General features: G+C 42.5%; 1 protein-coding gene across 1 annotated transcript in view; it reads right to left on the bottom strand.

Moving 5' to 3' along the window:
• Positions 1-4107: 4107 nt before the first annotated feature.
• Positions 4108-13873, bottom strand: part of LOC103916833 (OX-2 membrane glycoprotein-like) — a 12994-nt gene continuing 3228 nt past the window's right edge. Inside the window, exons 4-5 of the mRNA XM_009323889.1 lie at positions 12989-13105; positions 4108-4192 (exon numbers count right to left, since the gene is read on the bottom strand). Coding sequence (XP_009322164.1) covers positions 12993-13105 — 113 coding nt within the window. The 3' untranslated portion in view covers positions 4108-4192; positions 12989-12992. The remainder of the gene's footprint in view (positions 4193-12988; positions 13106-13873) is intronic.

Raw genomic sequence — 13873 nt, 5'->3', positions numbered from 1 at the left:
TTATCCTGCACTTCCTTCCTTGACATCTTGTTATGCAGCAGACTTTGAGAACAGCTGCCACCACGCTTTCAAAGCAAACAGCATTTTAGTTAGCAGGGCAGCAGCCGGGTGACACGGGAGTGAAGAAGGCAGGCACATGGGATGGCACAACAGGGAAAAAGTCACCCAGAAGCATCCAGAAAGTCTACTTCTCAGACTTGAAAACTAGAAATAAGTTGCGCAGAGGCAAAATTCATGGATTGGTGAAGGATGAGGAAAGGAAACAGGAAAAAACGCAAGCATGCATTCGCCACTTCTTCAGAGGCAGCTGGAACAGCTGCCCTGAACTCCGCCTGGGTGGTCAGTGTGGCGAGGCAATGAGAAAACACCTGAGGCAAAAAGAAAAAGTCATCCTCATACTGCCATCAAAAGTGATTTTTTTTTTTTTTTTTCCCCAAATTCAATTTTTCCTAGAAACCCAGCCCTGCCTGCTGGGGTTTTGAAGACCCTCTCTTTCCATCACCATAGCCATGCATGGAAGTTAACTCTAGCAGACACTTCACCTTCCTGTCCCGTATGTCAGCACAATTCAAGACTAAGAATAATTGCATCCTTCAGCATGCCAGGGACAAAAGCACACAAAGAGAGGACACAGCTGTAGAAACTAAACGGTTCACTGTGACTCAAAAACAAAAGCAAACATCTTGACTGGTTCTGAGGAGCAGGCTGTCAGCCAAAAAAGCAACCTTTTACAGGTTTTACGGCAACCTTGAGGTTTCCCTGAGGAAACCTGCTATTCTGCCTTTGTTTACCTTTTGTGAAGTTAAGGGTGGCCAATCTACTTTCCCTAAGGTCATTCAACGCTGCTACCGTACCTCAGCCCCAGCCTGAACTGCCCCAGCCCTCACTGTTTGGTTCCTGCCCTGCTCTGCCAGCGCAACTCACCTTGCGACTGGTGGGTCAAGCAACACTTGACCCTGCTCTGCCAGGAGCTCCTGGGCCATGGCATGCAGCCCTTCTGCTCTTCTGCATGGCAAAAATTGCTCTTCTGCCTGGGAAAACCACAGCTTGCCCTGCACCGTGCTCAGGGCAGCGGTGCTGCCGGCTCGCTACCTTCCTTTTGTGCATGGAGAAGTGACCTGGCTGATCTCAGAGTGCCAAATTCCCAGGAGAAGGAACTACTAACTCACATCACTCAAGGCAAGGTATGTCAGCAACAAGACTTGCACTTATGGCCAGCATCTAGGAGGAACTTCTTCAGAAACCATCAGTAGCAACCATTTGTTTCCCTGAAAAATCAAGAGTGAGAGTTTATGTTGCAATCTCAAAACCTCTGGAAATCGCTGCCTATTCTACTCTACCAACTGGTAGAGCTCAGACAAGCAATAAACTGCTGCCTTTCACTGGTATTGCAAGATCTAGGACATAATCCCACGACACTCAGCTCCTTTAGGGAGACAGCAGCATTGCCATGTCCTTTTAACTAGATCCAAGTTTCTCACTGTCACATCTGTTAAGAAGAAAAGTGCAAGCTGATGCCATGACAAACAAAAATTACTGTGGTTTCACAATTCACCTCAAAAGGTCATATGTCTTAAAGAATACAGCAGGTCACTACTGCCTTTCCCAAAGGAATTATTCATGCACTTAGAGCTCATGCGTGATGCTTCTCTCATTGATTTATAAAAGCTCACAAGCAGTGTGCTACAAATGAAAGGAATCATGCAGCCTTATGTTCAAAGTTGCTTTATTTGGCTTCTTTTCAGCAAAGGCAAATACAGAAAACAGGACAGTCAATGCATCAGTAGAGCATGTAACTTCAGATAAAGAATAATTAAGCAATGAACACAACACACACAAAACCTCTAAAAATATAAAACAATTTTTTGATTGACTGAAGTTATTTTCAAATCTGAAGTAAACTGCAGCTGCTGTGGTCAAAAATACTTCTCTAAATTTTGCTCAAAATTAAAAAAAAAACAAACCACCAAAAAACCCCCCAAAACCAAACCACCCCAAAACCCCCCTGAAGTCCCACTTTCTGTACAGAAAGGAAGCAAAATCTAAATCAAAACTACAAAAAAGCCCAACCTGCAATGAAGTGTCTCTGGTATCCCAAACAAGCAGGAAAAAAAAGTAATGGACCAGTTGGTGTTTTGGCTGGATCAGATTTTTTTTTTTTAATTAGAAAAAGTGAAACATATAAATAAATAATTCATATTGCACCTACAACAGTGACAGCAAACATCACCCCTCACATCCTCAGTAACACATGCAGACATGCACACACACAGAGCTTTTTGCCAGACTCTAGAGAGGCTGCTGCTCTGGAACCAACAAAATACTGGTTCTGAACACTTAGTTGTAAGTCTTGCATCTGTTAAATCTTCTCTGTTGATTTTTTAGATTGACAGTTTGTAGTCTTGGTAAACATATGACATAAAAAGCACAATCCAAAATGCTACACGCTTAGTAAGATGAAATATTTCAGATGCACAAACAAATGCTAATCGAACCCAAAAAACAAGAGGATACTGGTAGTGATCCCAATATGATGACAAATATTCAGACAGAAGGAAGACTGAGAAACACCTCAAACATTAGCACCTGTCAGCAGAACAAAAGTCAACAGAGTCCTCCCGTCTGTCTATTCCGTCAGTAAAACAGGCCACAAAGTCAGTACGCCCAGAGGTAGGCTTGTTTTTAGCAGCCTTCGCCCCGTGAAGCAGGCACAGAGCCCTGGCGAGGCGCTGGCAGGCAGAGGGCACGCCGAGGCTCCCACCCCTCACAAATACGAAGAGCTGCAAGGCAATGCCCGGGAGCGCTCTGCTCTCACAAGCAGCCTGCTGCCGCACAGCAAGTGGGGGGGACAGGCAGCTGGAGCATTAATCCTGGGAACGGCCAGATCAGTAGGCTTGGGCAGGCAGCGAGGAGCAACCGGCAGTGGGGGGGGCGGAGAGGGGCTCCAATCCTACCTGGGGCAGGAGGAGAGTTAAGTCCCAGCTTGTAAGAGTAGTGCAGTGTCTTTCTCTGCTACCAAAAACATGACAAAGCAGTAAATTCTGCCTCTGTAAAATTCCCCACTGATACCATTACATTCACAGCAGTGACGCACGATAGTTAGCTCAGGGTGTAACATCCCACACAACAAGGTCCAAGTATGGAATAACGGCTTTTGGCCAGCAGAGCGATTTGTCCGTTTTTAAAAAGACACAACAAAACAGGACGAAGACAGGGAGACTATTCCAAACATGCAAAACATAACCATGAGAACTATCGACAAACCTAGTCCGTGCATTTTGACAGCTGAGAAAGGGTTAGGCTGGGGTATTAACAGAGTTGTTTCAGAAAAAAAACCAGAGAGAGAACGACAGCAAAACAGAAAGGAAAGGAAAGATGGGGACGCCAATACTTCTACTACTAGGCTTTGCCTCCATCTCCTCCTCGCTTATACATTAAAAAAACCACCCCAGGATTAGAAAGAAAAGCCAAATAAGATAAATTACTTATAACTCTTCTTTCCCAACTGTGGCTGCTACTGCCTCTAATCCATCACCTGCTTGAAGCCCTATTGCTCTTCCCCAATAATTTTGGCAGATTTGGTGTGGTTTGAGTCCTGTGGTTTTGAGTCCCAGCAGGACTCTCCAGAGAGAGTTAGCCAATACAGTCATTGGCACATTCACACATTCACTGAGGAAAAGGAGTTGGATCAGCTGGATAAGAGAAGGAAAACCAGATGCCAGGAAGAGGGCGATGAACAGAGAGTTGCTGCAAGTGAAATTGCAGACAGATGTTGGTAAAAATTAAACCCCTCTTTACTGCGAGAGCAATTAGGCACTGGAAGAAGATCCCCAGAGAGCTTGCAGAGCCTCCATCGTGGACGTTTGCAAAACTCGGCTGGAAGAAGGCAAATATATTTTGCACACTAGCAGTACCAACAGTGGCATGAGCAAAGCAGATTTTGCCTGGCAGCAAAGGAGCAGACTAAGTGGTCCCTCTGGTCCTACTTTTTATGATTAAGCTTCTAGACCAGATAACAAACATTGCACTAGTCTTTTCAGTGATCAACTCAGCATCTAGATAGGGTAGTGTATGTGATGTATTTTCCTTTTATTGCTGTTTCCTTCCAGCCAGTCAAGTCACTGCTTGTAATGTTGACTTCAGGCTGCTGGACTGTAATGATCTGGTAGGTGAATGGAAATCCTCTAGGATCCTAGAAAACAAAGAGAAAACAGGAAAAAGGATGAACTGTGGCCATTGCGTTGCTGCCCTCAGGTCTTGCTGAGCAGTGTGGTTGCTGTTGGGGCGGGGGGAGAGAAATGCACAGTGGGGAAAGTGAGAAGGAACAGTCACAAAACTGCCCTTTGGTGGACAACCGTAGGGCCTTCCCTGCTGTACGAGTCGCACATCTTCCTAAAACACAACAAAACAGACTTCAGCCTGTGTTCCCCCTTGCTTCCTTTGTTTGCTACAGATGATACCTTACCTTAAATTTAAGAAACTACCTTATCTTTAACAGCACAGACGCATGCCTGCCACACAAAGTGTCGTTACATAGAAGGATCTGTGCCTAAACCCAGAATACCTGAGCCCAGCACTGCTTGCCCCGAGCACCGCAGGAGATGCCTGCAGAGCCACAGGCAGCACCGCTCCCAGCGGCCAGCGCTCACTCCATCCAGCTTGCCCCACGCTGACAACATCCCCCCCAGACTTCTCAAAAGGGATACTCTGAGGGATGTTCAGCCCCCTCACTATTTTGTTACGCTCCAAGGAGAAACAGTCTTTAAACTGGTGGGGAAAAAAATATTTTTTTTTCCCTTCCCTTTTCTCCTTAAGCAACAGGAATTCCTTTGGGAGCATACTTATGAGAAAGCCTGAAAACAACGGTTATGAAAATGTCATGCTACACACTATGCAACAGCGTTTTCTCCTTGGGTGGGGATAAACTACGCAGCTCGCCAACACCCCATTCAAAGCCATTTACTACCAGCAGAAGGGCAGGTGCTGGCTTACGAACCGTTTTGCCTTGGGGGGAAGCCAAGTGATCCCTCTCGGCCATAGCTGCCAAAAGACATTACCAGAGTAGAGGGAAGTAGGCTATTGAAAAAGGTGTTTTAAAACCCAGGTGGTTTATATTACACAAGACATCAATTTACACGTGAATTTCAGTTTATGATCGCTGAAGGAAAACCTGCAGTTATTACAGTACAACCACAACAACAAACATTTATTTTTAAGTAAACTAGTGAAAACACAGAAGGAGAAAACAGAATTACATTGGAAGATTTAAATCAAAGCTTCTTGCCTGGTGATTTCAATCACCAAGATTTAAATACCAGTCTCACTTACAGTACTCTATAAGAGGCAACTGCTAGATTTTTTTTTGCCTCCCCCTCCCCAAAGACTGTCTTCCCACCCTAAAATTATTCTAAATCACTCTACAACTCTGATCACAGTGCCTAGAGACAATGGGCCAAAGAGACTCCTAGCCTTTGCCCTACCCGTATTTGGAGCACTCCCTGGGGACGTGCGGTGTCTTGCCTTCAGCCAGCTCGCTGGTTATTTTGCCCTTCACTTTCCTATCGCTTCAAACAGCAGCCAGCCCTCCTCAGAAACCTGGAGGAGATCTACACACACGTCAGGATGAAGTTTGCACATCCTACCGTAACACGCATAGTGGAAATTTGGAAAGATCAGCTTAAAAGCTGTTCATGCCTTCAGGTAAACGCTGGAGTAGCAGGCATGTCGCGGCACTGCTCGTGCTGCACAGCACCATCAGCCAGCCCTTAAGCTGACCGTGGCCATCCGGACTACCGCTACACAGCACGCCCCATAACCTCACCCTCTGCCTCAACATAAGCACAGCTTGCGATTCACTTGCTTGCATCTCCTGAAAATTTGGTAAGGTACCTTGAAAGTAACTGGACAATTGTAATGTCCCTTTTTGAATGTAGAAATTGGCAGCTGAGTGCAAAGCTCTACTGCACATTTAAACAGTAGAAAAAAATAAGAAGGCATCTCCAAACAAGAGACACAGAACATGACATGACAAATTTTCAGAATTAATATTAATCTATTTGCATATAACAAGAATGATTTACTGGGGGGGGGGAGGGGAGAAATAAAAAAGAAAAAAAAGAAAAAAGGCATTCTTCATTTCCTACTAATACAATACCAAATGAATCAGAAATGTTATTACACTGTTCTTTGTTTTCATTAAACTACAACCATCAACACATGTTCAAACAATATTTCAGATTTAAAAAAAAATTGATCTGAAGACAAGATTACGTGAATTTAAAAAAAAACAACTTACTATGTACCTACTACTAAACCAAACATTTTTTTAAATTCTGGAAACCACACACACTGCAGAATTCAGAATATAACGGTGAGATAAGGAATATACAAAACCCTAAATGGATTTATAAACTAGAAACGCAAACCAATTTTCCTGGCTGGTAATACACAAATAGGTTTATTTATTGAATATATAAATAGTTCGATATTTCAGAACAACGTCATTCTGATGTTTGAGACCCAATTTATGACACTACCTTTACATGGCTTTGAAAAAAAAATAATAAAATATATGGCATCCTTACTTTTTGTGTAGAAGAGTAAGAAAAAGGTTTCCATCTCCTTACTACAGCCCCGCATAGAGCCGAAGTATTTTGCAAAGGAAAAATATTTTGGAATCGAGCACATAAATAATTCTCACCAAGGAAGTAAATGAGAAACTGAAGCAGCGAGGCAACTATTCATATATCACAGGAGTGCTATTTTTTCTCCCTTTCAGCTGCCAGCCATTTTATTTTCTGGTTATATACAAAGCCCTATTGTCGCAATGAAAATGAGAATGAAGAACGGGAAAATTACTTCATAATGAAATAGGAGCACAGATATGATGCACAGGATAGAAACTGTGTTAATCACACATAGTAAAGGCCTCCCTGTCTGCAAAGAAAGGGCGCTGTTTTCAGTAGCCTGTACTTTGACACCTCTCCTTTAGATGGGCCGGACAAGCTCCAAGATGTTCCTACGCTGCTACTTTCATCCTGTCAGTGGCAAACAGGGTTTATTTCATCCTTCCAGACAAAAAACCCAGCCATGCCCCAGGAGACCTGAATGCATCCACGCACCTTCCCCTCCTTCCTCCTCTGCTACTCCTTCTCCCGGGTCTTCTCCACAATGGAAAGCAGGACGAGGAACATGCTTTCACCAGCAAAGCATGCTGGGGGAAAACACGATGGGAAAATGAACAAAGCACCAGCCATCCCCGTCCCTCGCAATGAAAACAGGTAGCACTAAATCGTGGAAAGCTTGGAAAGAGCGCCCATGCTTTCTACATATGTGATGCAGACTGAAGGGTACTGCCAGACACGTTTCTGTGAACAGAAAATTAAGTGACTTACTAGGGAACAGGAGTTGTCTGGAAACAGTGTGTGATTAAACCAAGAAAACATCTTCATTTGGGTTGCAAAATATTTGTGTCTGCGGGAAACCTGATGGGCAGCCTGACAGCAGAATTACCCCTCTGCTGACATTTTTGTATGGGTTTGGGGTTTTGGTTTTTTTTTTTTTTCTTTTTTTTCTCCTTTCTCCCCTCATTAGCTCTGTTTAGGTCTGTTTGGCTACAATGTTTTTACGCTGTGGTTTTTTGGTGGTTTTTTTTGGTGTAGTGTTAAGAAGGGTAAAGGAATGAGGCTGTTGTAAGCAAAACAACTCTCACACCACTGCATATTTTTACTATTTTGGGGAATTCAAAATAGGACAACTATAATCTCCTACTCATGGTAAAGCCACACTTGAGAGGAAAGCAAGGTGATTCTAAAATGAGCCTCTCCAGCTGAGACATGATGGCCAGAGACCCGTTCCTCCGTGAGCAGGGTGCATTATATCCATCTGCCTCATGAAAATTATGTCCCAAGTTTATCATCTGAAGGGCTGTTATTTAGCTGTCACTTCAGGAAAAATTATTCTGAAAAGTCTCCTAAAACCGAGTTGCTACTATGTTGTTCTCAACTATCTAGTCTCTCACTATTAAGAAAAACAGCTGTATGTCAAAGCAAATCCACTGAAGAAACAAGCCAAGTCATGCAGATAAAATAAGAATGGCCATAATTTTTAAGTCAAAGCTCAGAAACACAGCCTTCCCCAGACTGCATAAACACTAGACGATACTGCTATAACGGCTTTTCCAGAAAGAATTCCTATCTTTACTATAAACAAAGCAGTGGAAAGTGTGTGCAAGTACTTGTTCTTGTAAAGTTTCCCAAATAACTGGAATCTCCTGCACAAGACTTCCATATTTCCCAACCTTTTAGGACATCTTTGGCCACCAAAATTTAGGTTTCTAATACCTATGTATTATAGCTGATCGGCCAAGTTGCTATTTGCAGCTTAATAGACCTAAACCTGTATTATTTGTAGCAACTTCCAAACTTCAAAAAATAATCATCAGGGCGTCTTAAATTCCTACTCAAGGTATTAAGTGATCTCTAGCTGGTAACAAAGAGGTATTTTCAATCTGTTTTATAGCATTTGCGTAACATTCGAGGTGCACTGAGGTTCAGCATCTCTTTGAAATACAGTTAGTTGGCTGTATTCAGACACAAACATCTTGAAACGAAGAATTTAATGCTGCTTAATCTAAGTTCTGTAAAATTTCCACTTGAAGGAAAACCTGAATGTTTCAATTTCCAAACAGGAAAAACCCATTGCTATGTTGGCACTTTCTGCAGAACGGATTTTTTGATCTGACCTAGCCTCTTCTCCTATGACTCTTCAAGTTTTCTTCTTCCAGGTTCACCTAATCTGCTCAGCTTTCTTAGGTCGCATCATGTCTATTCAATAACAAGCTTCAAGAATTTTTTGTCCTGTTGTTATAGCTTTTTAAATACAAATATACTATTTGACCATTTCTAAAGCTTTCCACATGGCAAAACATGCATAAGCTACCCAAGAGAGATCACCGTACCAATGCTTAAAAAAAAAAAAAAAAAAATCATGCTGGTCTTTATATCCATTTGTGAACTAGCTCTTCCTCACAGACAACCACAAGCCTCCAGAAAACTGTTTGTGTGGAATTTAATCCCCCTGCCGACCGCTAGGTCCTGAGAACTGACTATAAAGCTTTTTAACTGGCCAGGCTGAAATATGAGTATCCTGCAAGCCTTGAAATAAATAACTGATGCTGTGGAAAGCATTCAGGTTGAGACATGTACGCGATAGGTAAGTCACAGGCATTTATTCAGACTAATAGCCTTTATTTTGCTTCAATCCAGGCACTTGGCTTGTTAACTGGACTGCTTTACATCGGTGTGGTCTACAGTTAAGCTCTATTAGTTGAGCCAGGTAGGAAACGGTGTAACTTTTTACCAGAAGAGTAGCACTAAGAAACCTCCAGTGTGGGTGAAGTTATGTCTGGTGATTCATTGCAGCCTGCTCATCGCACTTAAACCAAGTGATAGGCACGGCTACGTTTGCCTCTCTGCCTGGCAGAGGATGAAGATGTGAGTTTTCCATAGCTTTTGCATCAGGTTTTGCCACAAAGGCTGCTTGGTTTGTTTCCAAACAAGTGACTTTTTGCCAAACGTTGTGAAGACGCTTCACTTGGCATGTTTTCAGGGAGAACCAAAATGTATGTATGCTCTGTATCTGGTACACAAGGCAAATGCCTGAGGGATGGGACATCAGCTTTGAGCCCCAGCTCTTCATCTGATTCCCAAGCATCTACCATGGAGAGGAGGGAAACAAAAAAAATAAAAGCAAAGCAAAACCCAACCGTACTCTCAACAGCAGAAACAGAAGAGAAGAAACTTTGGCGGAGAAGGGTCCCCAGCCATCCAGATAAAAAGCTGTTGTTTTACTTTAAAAACCAGGCATCTTGACAAGACTGGAAAGGCTTTGCTTGTTATCTAGTGCAGAATGAAAAGAAGTATTGAAGCCCCAGATAATGGTCTCAGACATTAGTATCCTCCAGCCAGCGCTATTATCTCTCTATTGTCCTGTTACAAAAAGCGCATCTGGAAATATATACGTAGGCGCTGCTCCTCGTTCCAACACAATCTGAGGACAGTAGAAGATAAAACCAGAAAAGGACTTTCTGCAAGATGTTATTCTCTTTTGAGTGAATAGACTGCAACCAATGCTTTAAAGAGCATAAACACGTTTCACAGATGATCGGGGAAAAAACAAGTCACCACAAAAACAGACTAGGGTCCACAGTGTGCTGCTCAGAGGGGAGCTAAGGATGTGTAGGGGATTTCCTCATTACAATGTGGTATTTGTGGAGTGGTAATGTCCTCTAAACATAGCGTTAAAAATTACTGCAGCTCCACAGGTATTCTTGGCATTCTAAGGATTTGGCCGGGAAAGTGACAGTGGAATCATATACAAGGTAAATTGTAAGTAAACTTTTAGCAACAGGCAGACAAGACCATCCAGGAAAAAAAAATAAAAAAAATCAGATGGTGACAGAGTGATCAAGCTGCACCAATATTGGAGTTTTACAACAAACTAATTAATGGGGCCTTCAGGGAAACAGATGTACATTAGGAAGATAGACTACACATTTCCCTAAGCTGGTCACTGTACGAAGGAATAAGATCAGCTGGTCAAAATTACTCTGGATAAAGTAATGCTGCCTTTATGCAAAAAGGATCCAGGTCAGCGCATTACATTTTCAAAACTCAAGATGGAAAAGCAACGGAAAAGATACAGACTAAGACTGATAAAAACTAGACTACATTAAAAGAACAGAGACTGAATGATTTACAAGCCCACTGCAGAAGTCACATCCTGGCAACACTGTTAATCAAAACCCCTGATAAATGGGAAGGAACACAAACAATTGAAGTCCCTCAAATCCTGCTTTTGTTGATAAACTCTAATACAACAAACTTAGATCCACTGCTAAACACTGCTCGTCTGATTTACTCCCTGTAAATACCTGCCCCAGTGAACAGGTATTTACACAAAGTCTCGACCCTGTGACGCTGGCACACGCGTGGGGCCAGGAATCCAGACGTCCCCCCAGGCAGCGGGGCGTGAGACTCCACTCCGATTGCTGACACAAGGAGGCTTCAAGCTCTGAGCCACTAGCTAAGGAAGAAGGGGCACAGTGCTTTCAGCTTAAACATATTATACTTTTCTGTGTCTTATGCTTTCCTTACAAGGCGGAGGAGGGGGCTCTGTTCAAAGTTTCCAAAATAATGTGTAGGCTCTGTTGTTGTGCATCACAGCGGTGTCTCCGCAGCAAGAAATCGTGTCTTGCATGACCCACGACATGGCACAAGGATGCGTGAAATGGCTTGAGGCTTCCAAGCCTGATACCTAGCAGGTGGCATAGGGCACAGGAAACCTGCTGTGAAGCTAACCGTACTGCCTGCTGGGAATGGTCCTGTTGTAAGCTATCGCTGGAAACACATACAGGCATTGCCTAGGGAACCGCTAATATCCAAGGGCCAGAATTGTGCCAGCAGGTATGTTAACATCCTCAGCCGAGTCTAAACATGAACAACCTAGTCTTGTCAAGCAATGTTTCACTGACTGACCCTGCTCCTGCTTCAGGCACCAGTGCAGTCACAGCATCCCAGCGTGGTTCTCCTCATCTGGCATGCAACGAAGGGGCTTCGAAACTCTGCAAGGCAGCACCTGCACTTTTTAGCGCTCTCTTTGCCTGGTCACTCTCTGATCTGCTCTAGCAGGTGATCCCAGACCTCTGCCAGGTCACCTCTGCCTCAAGGTCTCTCCTTCAAGGTCTGCTTAGTACAAGCTCCTTTGTGTTTGGAATGGTTGTTCTAGAATAAAGATATCTTTCTTTTTTTTTTTTTTCCCCTTTTTATTCCGATCCCTTAAAAAAAAAAAAATTAAGAACCAACTCCTTGCCCTTTAACTTCCAGCTTGGTCTGAAAATTCGACAGAAATTTTCTCTTCTGAATTTTTTATAGGATCAATGGAAAGCTCACATACGTTTTATAATTAAGAAGTTATATTTGGGGTGTAAGAAGTGTTCATTTCTCTTTCTTCTCAGTGAAGACTTGTGTCTCTGACAGTAGCAGATTTACTAAATCAACCCCTCTTAACAGTAGATGCTGTAGGTCTAAGTTTACAATAGACAGGTCTGATACTTTTGGAAACACTTCTTTACCTTATATCATATTATCATCATGAAGCAACTATCTAAATATTCAGGAACTGAGTTAATGTGTGCTAGCATTTCTGAACACATTAGTAGAATTTAAAGCCAGACGCAGCATTTGGTCTAGTTAAGCAAGAATGAAACTACCAATGACCACCAAATTTCTGTGATTTCTGAAGCCTAATGCCTCCCTCCTCTTCTATTTTTTTCCTTTCACTCTGTTATAGTAATTAAGATTAGAAGGTTGAGTTGATCTATGATCAGGTCATCACGCATACAAGGACATTACACTGACTGCAATTTCTCCTTAATTCATCATTAGGAAGCAGACTCATATGCCAAGTTTGAGCGCACTTCTCCATCATATTACACTGTTTGTCTTAAAAATACAAAGAGGGTGCTGTGACCAGGAGAAAGCCCTTCCCTTGAGGGTACGTCACTCTGCATGAGCAGCTTTCTCTCCAACATACCTCTTCTGCCAAAAATTCTCTGAGCATAGTTACACTTGACACTTTTGTGGCCCTCCATGAAAACGCGGAAGACTAGTGAATTACTTTTGCTGAGCCTTCTGCCTGAAAGCAAACCACGAGCAGCATGTCCTGCTCTGCTTGGATCCTCCCCTCACAATCTGTAGACTTGTATTGTCCCTTGGCAGTAGCAGTGGGAAAACAGCTCTTAAAATTGCATGCAACTGAGGCAAGCTCTAATAACTGTAAACACATTATTATAAAGTTTACTTGTCCAATATAACAGTCTCAGACCACCTAATGGTATCTCAACAAAGTCTCATTCTTCTCTGCAGATGACCAAGACCTTATAATGGGCTCCACAGAAACCGTTGGTTTCCATGTATCAGTGACTCACCACTTCAACCCCTCCTGCACATCCTCTTCCTCCAGCACAGCGTGATCGGAATCAGAACTATGATGACAACTAAAATCCCCACAGTAATCATCAGCCAAAGCAACGAGGATCCCTCTTCTGTGAAAACAAAACAAAAAAAAGGACACCAAACTAAGCTAGTTTATATCGGAAAAAGAGCAAAAAATGCCAGGAGGATGTCTGATTAATGACAATGGTTCCTCATCGAGATTGTGAAAGTTATTGCTAAGCTACATGAAAGCAGCAATTGCTCAAAAGAGAGTGTGAACATGTGTATCTTCAAAGACAAACCTACTTGCCCACAGAAAATGCTTTGTGAAGAAAAGATGTGCTCATGTTCATCCATGGCAAAGAAAACTGTCATTCCCATACCTGATATGATAGTTGGCACGCGTACATAAGCAGAACTTCATACAAGTCTTGACACTTTCTGAAGAGTTTTTTTGTTCATCCAGAATGTGAGTCTTTTGTTTGTAAAAGAAAAGTTATTCCTTTTACCGTTAAACACTTATCACTGTTGCAAAGGCTAAATTAACTTTCAGAAAAGACAGGCTATGTTTTGATGCCTGCAAGCAGCTCTACCCAACATCTGAGCATAAATGTCCCTCCCTGGTTAGATATTAGTCACTTGATTTGAGTGCCATTAATCAAAATGATAATACAAATAATGCTCACTAATGTTAGCTGGAAAACTTTCTGAATTAAAATTTATTTGAATCAAGCCAAAACTATCATGTCTTTTAACAAAGCGAGGTTGGACTATTCATTTGAATTTCTCTTTCTCTAAAATATAAGATTGTTAAAACAACAAGCTATTAGCTGATTTTTCATTCTCTTAGCAAGGAATAACAACAGTCTTAGTTTCCT

Source organism: Pygoscelis adeliae, unplaced genomic scaffold (assembly GCF_000699105.1).
Source record: "Pygoscelis adeliae isolate BGI_AS28 unplaced genomic scaffold, ASM69910v1 Scaffold124, whole genome shotgun sequence".
NCBI classification, from domain to species: domain Eukaryota; kingdom Metazoa; phylum Chordata; class Aves; order Sphenisciformes; family Spheniscidae; genus Pygoscelis; species Pygoscelis adeliae.
The sequence above is the reverse complement of the archived record's forward strand: the minus strand, read 5'-3'. Positions and strand labels throughout refer to the sequence as shown.